The following is a 19,271-nucleotide window of genomic DNA, read 5'->3' on the forward strand; positions in this document are numbered from 1 at the left end:
GCGGCCCCTCCGTGCCGGGCGGGGTGAGGGGCAGGCCCGGAAACCCGGAGGGGCTCCGCTCTCTCCCCTGGCCCCACACAGTGCCCGGCGAATGCTGCTTCCCTCCGATGGAGGGCAGGAGAGGAAAGACGAAGCCGGGATGCTGCCGGCGGCGAGATGCAGGTGCCAGGCACCTGCCCGCAGCCATCGCAGCCCCGCGGGGCACTGAGCCCCCTGCTTGCTTCCCCATTTTGGGAACCGGCGACAGGCCAGAGGGCCCCAGCAGGAGCCAGGGCTGGAACACAGGGGACCAAAAGAAAAAAAGGTGGTGGGTTTTCCTTTTAAGATTCCCCGGCACAGGAGTGAAGGCAAACACAAATACGATTTATGCACCGATAAAATCAGGGTCGAGGGCCGGTATATGCGGATGTGCCTCCCTCTCCCCCCGCAGGTTTCGTTTCTCTCGCAGAGCACGAGCGGGACCAAACGCCACGTTGAAGGCACGTGTCGCTCCCTGGCTTTTCCCGAGCACTGTCGTGTCCAGCAGCTCTGTATTATGTCAAAAATCTGGCATGGCAGGCAGTGGCACATCTGCTAGGTGTGGATGACATTCATTAGCCAAGGTTCTCTGCTAAACGGCCTGCCAGAGTCTCAGCAGCGCTGCCCAATGCCAATCACTCGTCTGCTGCCAGCTCAAAGGCAATCCTGCTTCAGGGATGGCTCCTTTCCATGCTGGCAGGAGAAACAGAGGAAACAATGCATTTAGATGTTTGGGATGTGAGCGAGGTTGCACATGGGAGCAGCAAGCAGATGTAGCAGGAGAGGAGATGAAGTTGTGAAGTGTCATTCAATAATTGCAGCACAAGGGAGATGTGCTGGTGAGCTGAGGTTTGGGAGGGGAAAGCGTTAGGAAAGCATTAACCCCTTTCCAAACCACAAGGCAGACAGTGGTGGATGCTTTTTGGAAAGGAAACATAATGAGGCTAATGCAGCAAATGGCCTGCTTGTGCTCATGGAGGACACACAGAACAGTGCAGGGAGACTGATGCCAGGACAGCCGGGAAAACCTCCCGGGCCAGGAGAGGGAGCTGCGCTGACCTGCTCAGGGGGCAGCCTGGCTCAGATGTCCTTCCCCTCTGGGGGTCTACCTGCTGCAGCCCAGACAGCCGCCTGGCTCATGACACAGTGGGCTCAGTGCTGGCCCTGACAGCTTGGTTTGCAGCCCAAAGGGGCAGCTGCACATCCAGGGCAAGCTGGGCACTACCCACCCTGCCCTACGAGAGATGTGGAGGCCAGGGGTGGAAGGAAGGAGCATCTGCTTGGCACTGCTACAAACATTCTCTGGAAAGAGAGGCTCCATTTTCCTCTGCTGAGAAGCTCTGGGAAGGTACTTGTTCCTAGAAAGGAATTAAAACACCTTGATCAGAGATAGATGTAAGGATGTTAATCTTACCCTCTTATTAATTTCATAAATTTAGAACCACATAATGAAGCTTGATTTTGAGCCACTATGTGCTTTCCAGGGAGCCTGGGAGGCAACCTCAAATAGATGCTCAGTGAAAGCTCCCCTTAGCCCTGTTTTCCCTTAGCTTCCATTCTGACTTCTATTTCTGTTTACATCCATTCAGGTAGTGGTTCATAAAATGTGTGAGATGCTACCTACCTACACACACACACACATGAAGCTTTTGCCTCACAAATAATTCCTGTGACAGCCTCAGTTTCTCAAATGTTCCAGTACTTTTGCTTGCACCATGAAAGGCCACTGGCAGCTTGCAGTGCCCTTCATGCTTCTTTCATCCAGGGAATCACAGGCTTCTCCCCCAGCACTGGTCTCTCTGCAATTACCTGTGCTATTAAATCCTCATGTACACCAAAAGCCCTCCCAGATCAGCACAACCGTTCCAGAGATGGTGGAGCCCATCTCTGACACCACACGTGCTCTTCCCACAGGCAGCGGCTTGCCCGACATCCTGTGCCTGGCCATCTGCAGCACAGCTCAGCTGTGAGCCCCTTCCTTCTGCTCTCGCCTCCCCAGGAAGTCATTCTGCTCCAGCTGCATTCTGGACTGAGCCTTATCCACCTTCTGTTTCTCTGCTGGGTTTGTCTCTGTTCTGGTTAGTTGGTTGGCCTCAACCAACGAATGTCTGCACATTAAAAGAGATTTCCCCAGTTTCCTACTTTTGGTGGTTTAACACTCGCTGTACCACATACACCCCAACACCCTTCTGGCAGAGGCGGTGTGAACCCCAGAACCTCCCATCCTCAGACACTACAACTGGGTGGCTGCAAGAGCAGGAGTCAAATCAACAGACAGAGACACGGTGCTTCTCCCTCCTCTCCAAACATTATACCTTCCTTTAAATACGTGAGTAATCCCACTGGATCTCCTCTGGTGCTTAATGTTAAGCCTATTAAGTGTTTGCGGAGCAGTGGTCTGCACACAGAAGGAAAGGGAAAGGGGAGAGCAAGGCGCTGCTCTGGCAGGGAGCCAGGGTGGCAAGAAATACTCCTCACTCTCCTTCCCCTCCGGGTCACCTTCTCCTCTGGCTACTCCCAACAGCCCCACCACCAGGCTCCCCTCAGCCTTCCGTGCTGCCACCGACATCAGCGACGTCAGTGCGAGATGAAGCGGGTCACAGCAGGAGGAAAGTGCTTTAAAAACTTGTCAAAACAAAAGCCTGGATTCATTTTTTAATACCAGGTTGGGCTTTGCGGACGCGGTGTTGGAAACTATATTTTGTTTTGTTTTCAAGACGCTTCTTGCAAAATTCATTGTGTTCATCATTGTTATTTTCAGACAATGATGTGGGAGAGAGAGCAGTTATCCCCTCTCCTACAAGGAGGGCTCCAGGAAAGCACTCATGCATGTGGTTTCCTTTGCTCTCTGAGGATTTCAAGCATGTACTTAGATTTAAACCTGACTGCTACTTTTTGTAACAGGGAGCACCTCTTAGAAACAGGACTTGATGCAAAAACCTGCACATCCACGGAGCTCTGGCTCTTGACTCTGCTTCAAGCACTGCAAAACCTCCTGCCTTGGCCGCACAAAGCCCCGTCCCACCCTTTGATGCATTTATTGGCACGTGCACATTCTAATTCCTGACACCACCCTTTCTTCCCCTTTGCTTAGCTGGCTTTTCTCTGGGCACAATGCATTATGTTTTCCTGTATGTACTACTCCATACTGCTTGCACAATGTTTTGCATGATCTAATATTCTTTGTTCAAAACTGCAAGAAAATCTAAATAAAGACTATAGCGTGTCGCATCAGTATAGGCATCAGCTAACGTTTTCCACGGCATATGGTACTTCAGAAGCCATATGTACCACTGTTTAGTGATTCTGGCAAAGAGGCGCAGAATGGTGAAATCCAACTGCCAGGATTTCTGAAAACAAATATGTAAATGCTCCAGTGCTTTTGTTATTCATAACATACCTCTAACACAGCACATACAATATGCTGTTCATTCTGTAACGAGTATACTACTAAACTATATTTGCTTCCGTTCTCGTTTTAAAAGATTTTTTTCCTTCTGTATATGATTCTGCCATCCTCTCTATCAAAATCCATCTAAACTGGAATTCAGAAAAGGCGTTTTATCTATTTTGAAGCATACGCTACGGGGAAGATTGTGTACCTACGCAAGGGTCTCACATCAGAACAAAGACAGACGTTATCTCTGCAGCCTGACTAGTGGAATGAGAGCAAGGAAGGGAAGTGCACTTAGGCACATGAGCTGCATGGAGCAAAGCTTGTTCAGCCAGGAATAACCTCCCAGGGAACACGGCTGGGCTGGCCCTGCTCACGGGCTACTGCAAAGCAAGCAGGCGGACAAAGCTTTTGTGAACAGGCCCTCAGAAACAATAGCTGGGATGGAAAGAGAGGATGCCAGACACGTGGCCCAAGGTGGATGGTGGTGCCAAACTCTGACCCGGGCTGGGATTGGTCCTGGTGAGCCGGGGCTCGGCCAGCAGCTATGGACAAAGGGGATGGTCCGTGGCTGGGGGCTTGCTCCCAGAAGGGCTGGCAGACCAACACCGAGGTGTTGGGGCAGTGCACAGGGTTTATGTGCAGCACCTGTGCATCACTAAAGGCCATCAGCCAAGGCAGAAGCTCTCCTTCCAGAGCCATCATCAGCAGGTAAACAGGAACCAACACCCAGTTCCATGACCCACCTCTGACAGCGCCATGCTGGGTGCTCCTCTCATCCGCAAAAAAAGCTTGTCATCTCTGCTGAGATCTTGCTGTGCTGAAAGATTCCAAAATGTTGCTGTTTAGCATTAAGCTCCCCATTCACAACAAACATTTTAACTTTACCTGTTGCCACCATTGCCTCTGTCTTTCAGCTTATCAGTGTCCACTGAGGCTGAAATTGTGGGAGTGACCAATTCCATTCACAGGTCACTCTGCAGCTCGCTCCTGCCTCCGAAGCAGGGCTCCTGTACGTCCCCAGAGCTCCTGGTGACACCTGGGGACCAGGCAAACCTCGGGAGGAGGGGACAGGTACCAGTGCCTCTAAGAAACACGTGGCTTTTCCAGTCTATTGCTTAACTAATGTTGTTAAAAACAACAATGAACCCAGGACTCCCTGCACACAGTCTCAGCGAAATACTGTCACCCTACAGGGTCCTGAAAAAATTCAGCCATCTCCAGACATGACAGCGTTATTCAAGACACACAGATGCCTTTTTCCCAAGAGATCGAGGACTGCTGCTCCTTTCTTTGCCAGTCTTGCACTGCAGCATCCCATTTCAGCAAGCACAATCTCCCTCAACAAGGTCCCGTGCCCTCCACGCCTCTGCTTGACTTCCCTGGCACATCAGACCTGCTCATTACCTCCTGCCCGCTGCTAGCCCCCAAGGCATTATCCTGAGCTGCAAACCATCTGGGCGCCCAAGCAACTCCTTTTTGCTAGGTTTTTCCCCCTGTGACATAAACTGGGATCCCACTTTCCTCCCCTCAAGTGACAGAGATACTCTGTTCTAAAACTTAAGCCAGATCTCTGCCTGCAGCCAGGTCTTTCACTGCTAAACACTGTTTTTTTTTTTTCCTATTCTATCACAGAAGAAACCCTTCAAATAAGCCCTTATGTTTTCCTACTTTTGTAGGTCCTTCAGCCAGAATCCGTTTTTTCCTATTCTGTTCTAGCCAGCAGGTGATAAAAAATTGCCATAAGAAATGTTGGCTTTGAGCATAAGTGCCTGGATTAGAAAAAGAGACAATTAGAAAGTGAAAAGTGGCAAAAAGCTCTAAGAAGCCAAAAATAAAAGAACAAACAAACATGCAATCTGGCTATCAAAAAAGGCCACGTTTTTCCCTTGCTGCAGTAAAAATCAACATTGTCAAAATTACAAAGTATATTGAAAGACAGGAAGTCATGGGGAGAGGGAAAAACAGTGCCAACAGGGTCAAAAAGGGGAGGCCTGGGAAAAGCCACCTGAAGGAGCTGACAAAGGAGGGGACAGCACCTTGCACGGTGCTGCCAGCACGCTGCAGTGATCCTGCAGCTGCCGTGGGAGACAAACTACTCCGAGTGAAGGGAGCCAAAAAAAGAGCCCGCTGATTGAGCTGCTTCACGTGAGCCGGCATTTATGACAGAACAAAGGTCAGTCTTGTATTACCTCTTGTGAATCCCTCTTGAATGAGCAGGCTGGGGGTTTGATGAGCTCAGGACGAAGATTTATCCACATGCCAGGGGTTGCTGGCCCTAACTCTTAACCTGCTGGCAGAGGTTGGGGCTTTTCATTAAGGGGGGCTATGCATGGAATACGTGCAGGCTTCGGCTAAGAGTAAATGTGATCTCAGCCCACACAATTTGCCACTGCCTAAGAGACAACAGATTATTTTTTCTCAGCACAGAAGTCAGCAGAACCCTGGGACCCTCTGAGGAGCCGAGAGCACAGAGGGGATAGTGAGGGGAAAGCTGGAAGGGGTTTCATGGTACATTGCTCATTATATCCATCAGGGAAAACCCAACTGCCCCTTCAAGCTGTACTCCCATGCTCTTGAGGCACGCCCTTTCTCAAGCCAGGCAAACACCCAGTGCCTCTGCCACAACAGGCTCTTCTTCAGGGCCATTCACAGCTCTCATCAGCAGTCCCCCTGTGCCACCACAAAATCTGGCCACTTTTAAGGGTGAACAGTCTTCATGTGGGTTCAACGGCCTGGACAGGCTTGCTCCTTCTCCTAAATCCCCTGCCTCCATTGCACAAGCAACAACAGTTTCAGGAGGAAAAAACAACCTGAGGAATTGGGTATTTAAAACAACACATCCTTCTGCCCCTCCTATTACTTGTTTTCATTGAGGCCCACGTCTCTGCACCCCAGTCCCTCCACCTGGATGGCATCACCTCTGACTGCCTGTACATGAGCTGCTGGGTTTTCTCTCCTGTTCTTCCTGGGCTGTTTCTGTGAACCCTGCTGAATCCATCAGACTTCGTTTTATGAGATCCAGCACCACTTTGAAACACTTGAGCTTTTTGCAGCAACTTAAAAAAAACCCAAAACAACCCCAAAACACGGACTAAGGGGTTTTGCAGTTGGTGTTCTCGCATGCTTCACACTTGTTCCTACCTTTTCCTTTTCCTGTTGCAACCTGAATACCCCATGGCCCTGGCTGAGGGGCAGTAAATTCACTCCCTCCTTCCCTTCCTGCAGCCTCTGGCAAAGCTCTCAGCTTCCCTCTTTGTTTGGTTGAGAGATGCAAGGATTTCTCATCCGAGAGACACCATCCCAAGGATTTCCCCAGCCCCTTGGGGGACACACACCCCCAGGTCCCGTCAAGCAGGCACAGCTGGAAGAGCCAGGCAAGGACTGGAAGAGGGATTCCCAAGACGCGCTCCTGCGGAATGAGTGAATAATTTCTCTCCTGCAGTCAGTGCCAGCACTTGCTCCTTGCCAGTTGGCAGAGGGTACCACTTCCTTTTCTGAGGAATGCTTAACATCCACCTTTCTCCCACCCCAAGGGAAAACCACAGAGGCTGGGGGAGTCTTTCCTGGCAACCAGGCATCTGAAGGAGCTGCAGGCTAGAGGAGGAATCCAGCAGGGAGGCCAGGTTTTACTTCACAAACTTCTTTTAGCTGAAGGGGAGCAGGGAGCACATTTCTCCCTCACCTGGGAGTTCCCATGGGAACACAGAAGGGCGGTGTAATAGCAAATTTTGGAACAGGCACGTCTGCGAACAACTTCTGATATAATATTTGAGTCCTCAGATGTTCAGCCACTTGCACATACTGCGCGAGCGCCTGATTTGCATGGGATTTGTATTTGTTGGTAGTCACATTCGTAGGAGAACGCATACATTAGATTAATGTCATCACAGTTTATGGAGATCATCTGTGCCACAGCACCAGCTCAGGGCTCTGACTGCATTCTGTGCCCTGTGGCACATGGCAGCCCCTCCTGCCCTGCCAGGGCCACCGAGAGTCAGGACGGCTGTGCCAGGCTGAGCCCCGAGGTTGTCCTGCTGGGTTCTCCTCTTTTTAACACTAAAGTTCAAAGATCAATCACAGTAACCGTCTAAAATTTCTTAGCCCACATTCCAAAGGTATAATTAATCCAACTATTTTGACTTATTCTCTTATATTTGCTTGTATGAACTTACAGCACACTCTGCACCCTCATTTTTAGTGCCTACTTGAGGACATTCAGCTTTCAAGCAGACCAACTAGGCGGTCCCTTTTTGTCTTGCAAGAGCATCCCTCTCTCAGTGAAATGGGATGGTTATAATTCCCTCCCCGTTTGCCACGACACCTGGGTGCTCTCATCTGCTAGACAGCTGGAAGCTGTCACTAGAGATGCTGTTCTCATGGAAGCGTTGCTGGGCTCAGTCAGACGCTCTTTGTAAAGCAGATGGAACACCTCAGAAGAACAGCACTGCAGCAACAAAAGCTCATTTTCTGCTAGGGGATTTCTGTTATTGGGCAATGCTTCCATCAGGTGACTTCACACCCCAGTGAGCCCACATGCCAGCGGAGTCCAGTGATGATTCTGTTAACCTACTTCCACTACTGAGGCCCTGCAGTTTCACTCCCCAAAGCCCCCTTTCCATCTCTGCCCTTCCAAACCCCACAGGAGCAGTAGGAATGGGGGCTCAGCCCCTGCTGTGGCCCCTCCACCCAGGATTTCTGACAGAGCAGGATTTCCGCTCCGTGCCCACGGAGCTGCGCATGCACGAGCCTCTCACACCAGCAGCCACATCTGAGTCACTTCTCGTGCACAGGGTCTGCAGAGTCTGTCTCAATCTTGATGGTGCAACCCAGAGGAAGTGGGTGCCACAAAGGAAGAGGGCACATCTCCAAACCTGGTGATGATTTCACACTTACCCCGGCAACAGGCTAAGAACACCTTTTGGCTGCCCTTAAATGTCTTTTTCTTTGCAGCACATGCCACCAGCCCATGCTCCAGCTACCTGCACAATTCAGCTGCTTCCACTGCTCCTCACCCAGGCACAGCTCTCCCACCTCACAGCCAGCTCCCATCCCACAGCATTTGACACTCAAAGAGGCTGTGATATGCAAAGCTCACTCAAGAGAAGGGCATGCCCTTCTCCAATGTGGGTTAGTAGACACAATTTCAATTTCTGGCTCTTGCAAGCAATGTCTTGAAATGGCTTTTCAATATTTGGGTGTTTCAGTCCTATTTTCCAAGCGATTGATACACGAAGAAATCTAGATGGAAACCTCCAAGAGATAATCAAATCCCTTAGATATCTCAGAAAATGTTGCCCCATGTGATCTAGTACCCTCATGACAAACAGCTCTCTATTTTTCTTTGTGATGGTTCCTACTTCCCACCAACATCTGTCACTGTGATTATGATCTCTAATGAGCTTCTAAATTATATCACAGCATTCTGCCTTGATGAGCTACATTCAGTAACTTTCATTTTGCAAGACATGAAACACTGCCTACAAGATGCTGAATGAAAATTCCCTCAGCACAACAGCTGAAAAACTGGTTTTGAGGGATATTTCGCCTGTTTTGCTTGGGTTTTATTTTGGTGTTTTCAGCATTCTGTTTTGTGATTCTTGTTATGCATTCTTATTCCAGGATGCCTAGGAACTTTACACATGAGGCACAGAAAGTTGAGCCTTCCTACTGCACACCCCTAAAATCTTCACCCGAAGATGGGAACTGTCTCTCACCACACAGCAGCAGAGATGGCACGTTATTTCTGTAAGGCAGGACAGGCAGAAGTACCCAAGCCAAGGTCCCAGAGAAAACTGCCAATATTTTTAAGCTGGCTTCCAGTTCCAGGTGAGGGTTAGTTTGGGTGATGTATCCAGACCCTTGGGATGCTGCACAGACTCAGTCTCCCCGTGCTGCCAGGATGGAGTATTAATGCTCCACACCTCCCCCCTGATTCCTCAGACAACACCAGCCGCCCTCAGCATTCTCACTCATGTTACTAACATGCACATCCAGTGTCATACCTTGCACTAATGTTACCTGCTCATCTGGGAAAGTGTGTATGGTGTGCCTGAAAGGCAAGGACAGAGCAGGCTGATGTTTGTGTGTGCAAACTGCTCCCCTGAGGCAGCAAGGTGATGATTCCCTGCTGGTGACTCAGCTGCACTTTTCCCTGCTGCTCATCCAGGATCTGTGACGTGGCTCAGGAGGGCTGAGCTCAGGAGGGTTTGATTTGTAGGACAGGATTTATGGGGGTTATTCCTTACTTCTGCAACTAAGCACAGCCAGTGCTGATCAACGGTTGCCATGTTTCTAGCTCAGAGTAGCTGTGTTCTCTCTGTGACTCCTGTCTGTGGCCAACCTTGCACTTGGTGCCAGCAAAGCAGCTCCAAAACTAACGGGACAAAACGTGCTGAGCACAGGAAACGCAGGGTGCACATTGTTCAGCTCTCCCAGCCAACCTGTGGAGAACTGACCACCATTTCCCATACTCCCAGCCTGAGCTGGCACCTGGGTGGCAGGCAGGTAACAGGGAAGGTGCTGAGAACACAGGCTGAGATTGCAATGCAGTCCTGAGGGGGACAGGCACTGTTGGCACACTGACCCTCACTGATAAGTTCCCAAGTAAACTTTATTTCTAAGGCCATAACTCTAACTGCAGAGCACTAGACTGGTTCCAAACAAACCCCATCTACCTGAAACATTTGCCTACTCACTGCAGCTGACACCATCTCCCATTTCTTTTGCTCTTTGTGCACCCAGTACCTCTCCGAGCCCACAGTGACTCTGGCTCATTCTCTGAAGCACAGCTGGTTCTGACGGTTCTTGAGAAGGCAGGAGCACAAAATCCTGGAATAGCAAGCAAAACAAGTAAGTGCTCCTGAGTAGAGGGAGAGGAAGAGCACAGGACTGGCAGGAGCTACCGAGGAGCTTATGCACCATGGCTTGTCTGTGCCACAGAATGAGCTGCCCAGGTGAATGTACACTGACTCATCACTGTCTTCGACTCAGGAAATGAGTTTTCCAAGGAACTAAACCATGTCTTTGCATATCCTCAGCAGGGACTGAAGGTCCTTCTGGCTCAACATGTGTCACTACAGGCGTCTTGGGCTATGGTGCCATAGTACCATTTTACCATGAGCTATTCTGCTTCTTGGCTAGCTTTGCTGAGCAAAACATTTCCTTTAAAAGGCTTTCTTAAGAGGCACAAGAATTCAATAGACCATGAAAATACTGTCCCATGGAGGATGACAGTTTAGTACCCCAGCTCTCTTCCTGTGGCTGTTGCCATGTGGCAACTCTACCTGTTCCCCAAAAGCAGTGCCAAGCACACCACCTTCTGCACCCTGCTAAGCTGATCCATTAAAAGATACAAGGTCCTTGCCAAGCTGCTTCACCAGCTTGTCCCTGGGGGAAGGGACAGGACCCTTCCTGCCCTTGTAGCATTTGTTACTCTGACAACGGCACTGCAGAAAATGAAGCCTGCAATCCAGTCAACACTGCTCCACTTCCACCCATTTTAACTGCCCAGACACAGGAAGACGAGAAAATGATAAAACCTTGGATGACAGACAGCAGGACATGAGTCCATATAAGTTAAACTGCTTACATGTGGAGAGATTGAGGAAAAGGTAATTCAGAGTCACACAGATGTAAACACCAGTCAGATAAGACACATCCCAGCCACTTCACTCCTGTCTTAAGGCCAGCACAGTCACACTGGTGATCAGAAGCACTCGTCATGCAGGCAGCCAGGGGAGCAGCTCACATGAACAGGGCAAGGCTGATGTATGCCAAGTCACCGGTGTGATCTGGTTGGTGAATAACCAGGCAGGGCCATGAGTCAGCCAGCAAACACTCCCACACGCACCCTTCCTGCCCTGCGGTGTGACAGCAGCAGAACGAGGAGATGGCTGCAATAAAAACCCCATCCCACCTTCTCAAAGTGGTGTTTCCCCAAGCACATCCTCTAGATGGTCTGGCTAGAGTTTGGTGTACAAATCTTCACGACCCTGAGATTACACAGGGCAGAGGAATGGTGCTGCAGCCAAGCGCAGGGGCTGTAGGCAAGAAGGAAAATCACCCAGTCATGTTGGAAAGTAGCTCGGATGGTTTTCCTCCTGCTCAAAGCAGGGCCAACACCAAGATCAGATCAAAAATCTAGTCGGGCCTTAAAACCCCAAAGTGAACTGACCCCAAATTAGCTCAGTTCTTGACAGCCTGGTGCTTAAAATGCCAGGGTTGTGGGTTCTGTCCCCATATGGGCCATTTACTCAAGAACTGGACTCAGTGATCCTCATGGGTCTGTTCCAACTCAGAATATTCTGTGACTGTGATCCCAGCCAAGCCATTCTGCTGTCCTGCCCCAGTGCTCAGCTCTAGCTGTGTGGTGACAAAGTTCCCCTACACCCTGCTGCACGCCTCTCCCAGCCTCAGACACACAGCCAGCCTGCCCCTGAGCAGCTTTGTACCCACAGAGGGCAATCCTTCTCACAGTGATCCCAGATCCATCCACCTTGGTGTGTACATGGCATCCTGGACCAGCAGTGACACTTGGAAGTTCTGCTCTTCCCACACTGGCCATTCCACAAGGACCTGCCCAAGCATTCCTTGGAGTTGTCTGACCCCTCACAATGGCTCTCCAGTTCTCCCCACTCTGCATGCCCAGCACCTAGAGCCTCACTCCACAGTGCTCCTTCCCTCACTTGCAACAAAAAGCACGGTCAGAGCCCTTCTGCAGCTTCCAGAAAAACCTCCCACAATGCCATCCCAAAAACCTCTCCCAAACTTATAAAAGCCTCTTTTTAGCTGTATAAACAAAACAAAAATTCTCTGCTGGCAATCTTCAAAATTGGGGAACTCCTCAAATTATATGTGGGACAGAAAATGAGGGAAAAAGGGGGGGAAAAGCCCCAAATAAACTGGTGGAAACCATGGAAAGGAGTGGTAAAAAGTTGAAAAAAGCACCAGCAGCAATGGGCATCTCTCTAGTGGGGAAACAAAGGAGAGGGTTTTTCCCCTCCAGTTCCAAAATTCTTCCCCCCAAAAGCCTCTCTGAAGTGCTGGTCTCTGCTGAGTGCCTACACCTGTCTTGGAATGTTCCCCCCAGCACGCAGCTCCCTGGCAAGCCAAGCAAATGACCCACCTCCCAGTGGGTTGTTTATTTGTTCCCAGTTGAATTTTGTTTGTTCAAAGCACGGGCCAGGTGTTTGGCCACACAGAGCTCACGGCTCTTCGTGACTGTCACTTGCCCCAGCCTAGCAGCCGGAAGAACCTGGCACAGATGACTTCATGAAACCAAATTAGGGGTCATACACTAGAAAGGACATTGCCACAGCTCTGGCGTAATTAGGGCCCATCATCATCAAGGACAGGAAATTGGCACATCTGCTTTCTGGGCTGCTGATCCAATGGTGGCTCAGGCACGATGTCCTGCTGCAGCCCCCCTGGCCCTGCATAAATATTGCCCTGAGTGCCCCCAGACAGTGGTAGAAGCAGTTGTTTTATCACCCAGTCTCCCAGTAGCTCTTTACTCTTTTTCTCCAGGGCCTGGCAGCACAGAACTGACACAATGCTCTCTCTTGCTCTCCTTTGCAGCACCGAAGAGGCCAGGCCAGATGGATAAACGTCAGCCCCTTTTCCTCCAGCGTGACCCCAAACTGAACACAAGTGATGTTTCTATTTGGATGCACCCGCAGAAGGTTTGAACCTGTCCCCCTGGAGCCAGTGATAAAACTGCCACAAACTGGATGACTGCTGGATCATGACCCATGCTTTTTAAAAAATTATTTTTCTCCATATAATATTGAGAGTTGTGTCATCTTTTCCCTGAGTTGCACTGCTCTGCAGGGAGAGTTCCTGGCCGCTCCATTCTTCTGTCTCCTCTGGCTGGGCCGTTGTTTCCCAAGAACACCAAAAAGGGTCACTACAACTCTAGAGTTGTGCTAAACTCCCAGCCCCGGTGATCCCTGGGCGTTGCTCAGAGCCAGCAGCAGCTCCTGGGCCAGAGTGGGATTTCCATGTTTTCCGTCCTGCTTTTTTTTTTCCTCTCCCAGGCAGAGTGATTTATTTTTATGCTGTTGTGGTTTGCACCAGGACAGCCCATCTTTCCCTCTTTGTTTTCATTCCTTCTGCTTGTCTGAGCACCGTGGAAACAAACAGCTTTGCAAAAGTGGAAACAAGCATCTCTGTGCCTCGTCCAGGGCATCAGGCAGCAGAGAACCACAAGAAGCTCAGCTGCCTGCTCCGCTTCTGCTGAGACAGGAGGGAGCATCAGGGATCATCCTGGCTCCTCAGGGATGAGTCAGCGTGCACACAGCAGGGACACTGCTCCATATTCCTGCACTAATACCTTCTCTCATCCAACATACTGCTAGTGTTTAGGTTTCCTGGCTGTTGGAATTGAAGGGTTTCTTTCCCCCCTGTGTTTCTGTGAGTATTTTCAGTGGGCACTACAAATGCTTCATGATGTTGGAAAGGAAGAGCTATTCAGGAATTCCGAGCTTGCATAATTCCCAGATTTGTCTAGAGAGATACTTTCCATCTGGATGATGCAGGCAGTACCACATGGACATGAGAGTTCCTGTGTTACTTAATGCTGTCCTTTTTATTTATTCATTTCTACACTTCTTTACAGGATGCGTGCAGACACAAGGCTTCAGCTGTAAAGGGAACAAGGATTTGTAGCTAATCCTTCAGGAGGCAGCTCTCAAACAGCTCCTGCATGTTGTGTAACTGCTGGAGCCCCTCTGGTTTCTCTTTCCTTTTACAAAGCATGAGACTTCCAAGTGTGGTTCATATCCTGTGAGGGGAGAAGAAATATATTTTCTGTGAGCTGCCCTGGCTCAAGGCTCCCCGTCATGATCATCACCTGTCCTTGTGTTTGCACAGCTCAGGGTGTCTGGAAGCGCTGGCTGGTGCCAGGGCTGTGGAGCTGTCCCATTCCATGCTGCCCCTGGATCATTTGGCAGAAGGGCAATCCCAGACCTGAGTCAGAAAGGAGATTTAATTAATCAGCATGGCAGCTGCAGACACAGAAGCACACAAGTTTGATTTTTCCAAATGTTGGCAATCACTGAGCATCCTGAAGAAAGCAGGCTGGCTCACAGCTGTTGGGCAGAGGTATCCTGGACCTGAACTGGATTTCTGAAGCAACAAAGCCCTCCAGACCCTCTGTAGTCTAAGCAGAAGGCAGCCTGTGTGGCCACCAAGCTGCTGCATGACTCCAGTCCTAAGGTCATCTCGCCACAGCACTGAAGGACTTCCCCTCAGGCACCACCTTTCTGCTGCAGCATTCCTGAGGACCCACGGGCAGGGCCAGGCTCATGGCCAGGTTACAGCAAGGGTGACTTTTCCTTCCAACTGCTCGTCCCCAAATACGAGTTCGCTTTGGCACCGTTTCCTGAGGTCTTCCCGACCACCCTGGGCCAAAAAAAAAGATGGGAGTGGGCGGATGCTAAGGGACAACATGTGGGGAAATCATCTGCAAGTGCTGGAGATGAAGGAGGGAACTGTATAATCCCAAAGATGCTGTAAGCTGTTCTGTTTACTACTTTCTCTGCAGTAAACCTTGGCAGTGAACTGGAGTTCATTCGCTCATCGACCATTCACGTCAAACCTTCTGCTTCTAGGGCTGGGTTACTTTGTAGCTGTATTTTTATGAGTTCTGTTTTCCTTGACTGAAGGGGGTTTCTCCCTGCTCCCCCTGGTTTCCTTGCTGTCCCAGCCTCCAGGCACCAGAAGCCAGCGTAAAGGAGGTCCTCGTGCAAGTGACCTGATTCCCGACGGGTGGGATGGGGAGCGAGGGCAAGCTGTGCCTGCTCCAGGTGCAGAACCAACACACAGAGGCAGTGGGACACTCAGCTGGGGTTGGGGCAGAGATCTGCAGCTGGCCTGGGTGCCTTGGTGCAGCCAAGAGCCAAGGTCCCCTCCTGCTGCTGCAACATGGTTTGTTTTGGCATTGGCAAGCCGCTGATGCCTCATCTGGCTCTTGGGATATCATGAAGATACTAGCTCAGGAGGCTGCTTTCCCGAGGGTTTGTATGCACACAGGGAAAAGAGCCTGTCCTGATGGGGCTGGGCACCCTGTGCAGCACTGTGGCACTGGAAGAGGCTGGGGAGAGAGCCAAGCATCAGCGAACAAGTTCTGGGAATTGGGAAAGGAGGCTCCACCCCTTGTGTGAAAGAAGCCAAACAGCCATGAGCCACTATATGCCCTACATGCCTATCTCCCTCTCATCCGTTCATTCCAGCAAAATAGCCATGATTTATCTGCTTCTTCAGCAGAAACCACAGGCTAAAAGAGGAATTCACACACTTGGAAACAAGTAAAGAGTGAACTGGCAGTGGAGGCTTGTTCCAAACACATGGGGTCACATGCGCCTGAAGCAAGATTTCCAACATCTGGATAACATGACACACATTCCCGGGCAAGGCGAGCGCTCCTGGGGCTTGGGGTGGACTCGTGCAGCTTGGAAAGCTGGAGTGCATCTGGTTTTGGGAAGCTCAGCAAGCTTCCTCTGCTGTCTCGCAAGCCTCTGCTCAGCTCGGCCTTTCTTTTGGCTGGGTCTCTGGAAAAGCCCAGGCTGCTCTGTCCTTAATCGTCCATGTTTTGTGTATCCACAGAGACTGTAAAACACCGCTTGCTTACTCTTTGGCCTTGCTAGCTCAAAGGCATTAAGAACTTTGTGAGCCAGATCTGTGGCTGACATTATTCACTGCTGGTCCACGGGCTCTGGTAAAGTTTCCAACTTGCATCATGGGGAGGCTTGGCTCGGCGTTGGGATCGGCGGCGTGGAGAAGGCACTGTGACACAGATGTGTCAGGTCAGAGCGCCGTGGCTACAGCGAACCATCCAGAGACAGCAGGAACGGGGCTGAAGTGAGGTGACAGGAAAACTCTCCAGCAGGATGACTCTGACTTCCCCATCTCTTCCTGCCGAGGGAAAAGCAAGATCCTTTTTGCAGTCTGATTCACCTCCGCAGCCTGTGGGAGACACGCGATCACTGTTAGGACGGGGCTTTTTTTGTTTCCAAGTCACAATTCCGTGGTGTTTGTGCAATCCCCAACCCCCTGCCCCCGCCGACATTAAATTTAGTTGGGGCTTACTCTCTGGCACACATGCAACGCCGGCAGCACCGCGGCTGGCGGGACGCAAGGGGGACGCAGGGGCCGGGCCAGCGGGGGCGGTGCGAGCCCGCCCGCCCTGTCCCCCGCCCCAGCCGCCGCCGCTGCGGGGAGGGAGGGCCGTGCCGGGCCGGGCCGGGCGAGCCGCGGTGGCGGCGGCGAGGGGCGGCCACTCCGGCGAGCGGCAGGACGGCAGCGCCCGCCTGCGCTCTCCGCCGCCCGCAGGCTCCATGGCCGGGGCCGTGCCCTTGCTGCTGCTGCCGCTGCTGCTGCCGCCGCTGCCCGCCGGCTCCGCGCCGGCCGCGGGCGAGCCGTCGTGCCACGGAGCCTTCGATATGTACTTCGTCTTGGACAAGTAAGCGGGGAGGCGGACGCGGGCGGGGATGGGGGAATCGCCGCCATCGGGGATCGGGGCGGCGGCGCCGCTGCTTTTGTTCGGGCGCTGCGCGGGGCTGAGGGGCCGCGCGCGCGGGGGGCGCTGTGAGGGGCTCGGGCGGGAAGGGCGCCGTGAGGGGCTCGGCGGGAAGGGCGCCGTGAGGGGCTCGGCGGGAAGGGCGCCGTGAGGGGCTCGGGCGGGAAGGGCGCCGTGAGGGGCTCGGCGGGAAGGGCGCCGTGAGGGGCTCGGCGGGAAGGGCGCCGTGAGGGGCTCGGCGGGAAGTTCGGGAATCCTGCCGGGACCTCCTGAGGGGCCTGTGGAAGTTCTCCCGCCGGAGGTGCGTTTGCGACCGGAGGCTTTGGGAGAGCGAGCGGCGGCAGCATTTGCTCTCCCGCCCCGCCGCGGCGGCCGGGCGCTTTTGTGGGGAAGTTCGGCGGCCGCGGTCGCCCTCAGGGCGAAGAGGGAGCGGGGCCCGGGCGACAAACTTACCAGCGGGAGCTGCGGGTACCTCGAGATGTCTGGAACCGCGAATATTGTCAGTTTCTCCCCGAAATGTCACCCCAGATCAGGCCGCTGATGTGCTCTGGTTTTCCCTTGTAGGTCTGGGAGCGTGGCGACGAACTGGCGAGAGATATTTGATTTTGTAAATCAGCTGACAGAAAGATTTGTGAGGTGCGTGGTGCTGCTTGTGACACCCGAGGTGATGCTGGAGTAATTCTGGGCTGTGTTAAACCCCCCCCACCCCGCCTTATCCCCGTGCTTTTGGAAGCTCAGGGGATGTGTTCCACAAACACATTAAAAGTTTGGCTTCCAAGACCCAAATTGCTGGAAAACATTGGAAACTTTTACTTTATTTTCTTGTGCTTGGAGCTCAGCAGAAAGGTGACAATATGTATCTAAATACTCTCTTAAATGACTCTCAGACATGATTTGATGTTTTTTTAAACTTGATTTTCAATATACCATTTTCCTAGTTTTTGATGGAGTACTGCTCAAATTCTGTGTTTGAAGATCTGTATAAAGAGGCAGTCTTGAACACATGTAAACATGTGCATTAATATATAGCTCAGGTCAAAAGGAAGAGAGCAATGTTAAAGCTCAAACTCCGAGGAACCCCATGCCATGTAACAGTGCATTTGTTGTACTTACATATAATCAACTTTGTTACAGTCAGCAGTGTGGTCGGGCAAGTCCAGCTCCTCTTGAAATAGCTGTTGTAAATCCTGGCTGACTGCTCTGGACAAACAGCTGAGGATTGCAGTGCTTTGCTTTAAAAAACCCTACAACAAAACCCAGGATAAACCAAATGAATCCCTCACCACACTCAGGGAGAGATGGTGTGGTAGGTTTTGCTGAGGAAAACCTAGTACAGAGTGCAGTTACAATCCTGCCTTGCTAAGAAAAGGATCTAATTAGGCTTTTAGAAGTAAATATTGCTTATTTTCATCTTGTAAAAAGCAACTTTTTTGTAAACTTCTGGAAAACTTCTGTCCAGGGGACCAAAGAAACTTTTCAAAGTTGTTTTGTAAACTCTGGAATTACAGAAAAAAAAAAAAAAAAAAAAAAAAAAAAAAGGAAAAAGAAAGCCTGATACCAAAGCAGGACTTCTTTGGGTAGGTGGTAAAACATTTGCCCACCCTGAGAGGTTGGAAAGATTTCAGTGGAAATCTTTCGGTTCAGAATCTTCTGCAGCCAAGGGACACTCCCTCTTGCAGCACTCGTGTGGAGGTCTGGCTGCATTCCCATCCCGGTGTCCGAGTGCTCACAGAGGAGGCATGGCATGTGTAAAGAAAGGTTCTGTGGGGATCCTGAAGAGAAGCTGGCTAAAGGGCTAAAGCATAACTTGGAGGGTGTTGCATGTGGGGGTGCATCTCCAACAGGGAGACCTCGCCCTAACCACTAGGCAGGGACGCACTTGCCAGAGGGTGGGATTGCAAGTACTCAGTTCTGTTTGGTGGCTCAAAAGGGTGGTAACCCCTCAGTTTCAATTCTGATTTATTTTAGAGCCTCTCAGGTTTTGGTATGCAGAGCCATTATGGATAGACTGCAAGCCTGATTTTTAAACCTGAGGTCTGTGCACTTCTGTGCAGACTTGCAGCACTTACATTCCCTTGATGGCAATAGATTTAAGTTGCATCAGTGGACTGAAAACATTCAGCTTTTCAGATGTTAAGTCCTTACTAACCGTAACCTGATTAATTAATGGTGATACTTACATACAGTAAATTATAAAGTTAGTGAATATATTAAAATTGAGATGTTACAGGAAAATTCCTGTCTTGGGCCTCCAGAGCATTGGGCAACTCCTAAGTGTTTTCCACTGCTAATTTGATATGATTCCCTGCAACCTTGTGCAAAGAGACAGATGGCCTTCTT

At 51.0% G+C, this 19,271-nt stretch overlaps 1 protein-coding gene and 1 long non-coding RNA gene across 4 annotated transcripts in view; one reads left to right on the plus strand and one right to left on the minus strand.

The window, feature by feature from the left end:
• Positions 1-253: 253 nt before the first annotated feature.
• Positions 254-17,748, minus strand: LOC121469941 (uncharacterized). 3 transcript variants are annotated; one of them, XR_012055850.1, is made up of 4 exons: positions 17,385-17,748; positions 4,159-16,378; positions 1,248-1,376; positions 254-711 (listed from the first exon to the last, which is right to left on the minus strand). It is a non-coding gene; the product is annotated as an uncharacterized lncRNA (long non-coding RNA). The 3 variants fall into 3 exon arrangements; XR_012055849.1 differs by having other exon boundaries at positions 1,078-1,376; XR_012055848.1 differs by having other exon boundaries at positions 254-1,376.
• ANTXR2 (ANTXR cell adhesion molecule 2) overlaps positions 16,606-19,271 on the plus strand; it is a 77,476-nt gene continuing 74,810 nt past the window's right edge. The window contains exons 1-2 of the mRNA XM_012573262.5: positions 16,606-16,874; positions 17,496-17,567. Of these exons, the coding sequence (XP_012428716.2) occupies positions 16,750-16,874; positions 17,496-17,567 (197 nt within the window). The 5' untranslated portion in view covers positions 16,606-16,749. The remainder of the gene's footprint in view (positions 16,875-17,495; positions 17,568-19,271) is intronic.

This window comes from Taeniopygia guttata, chromosome 4 (genome assembly GCF_048771995.1).
Source record: "Taeniopygia guttata chromosome 4, bTaeGut7.mat, whole genome shotgun sequence".
NCBI lineage: Eukaryota > Metazoa > Chordata > Aves > Passeriformes > Estrildidae > Taeniopygia > Taeniopygia guttata.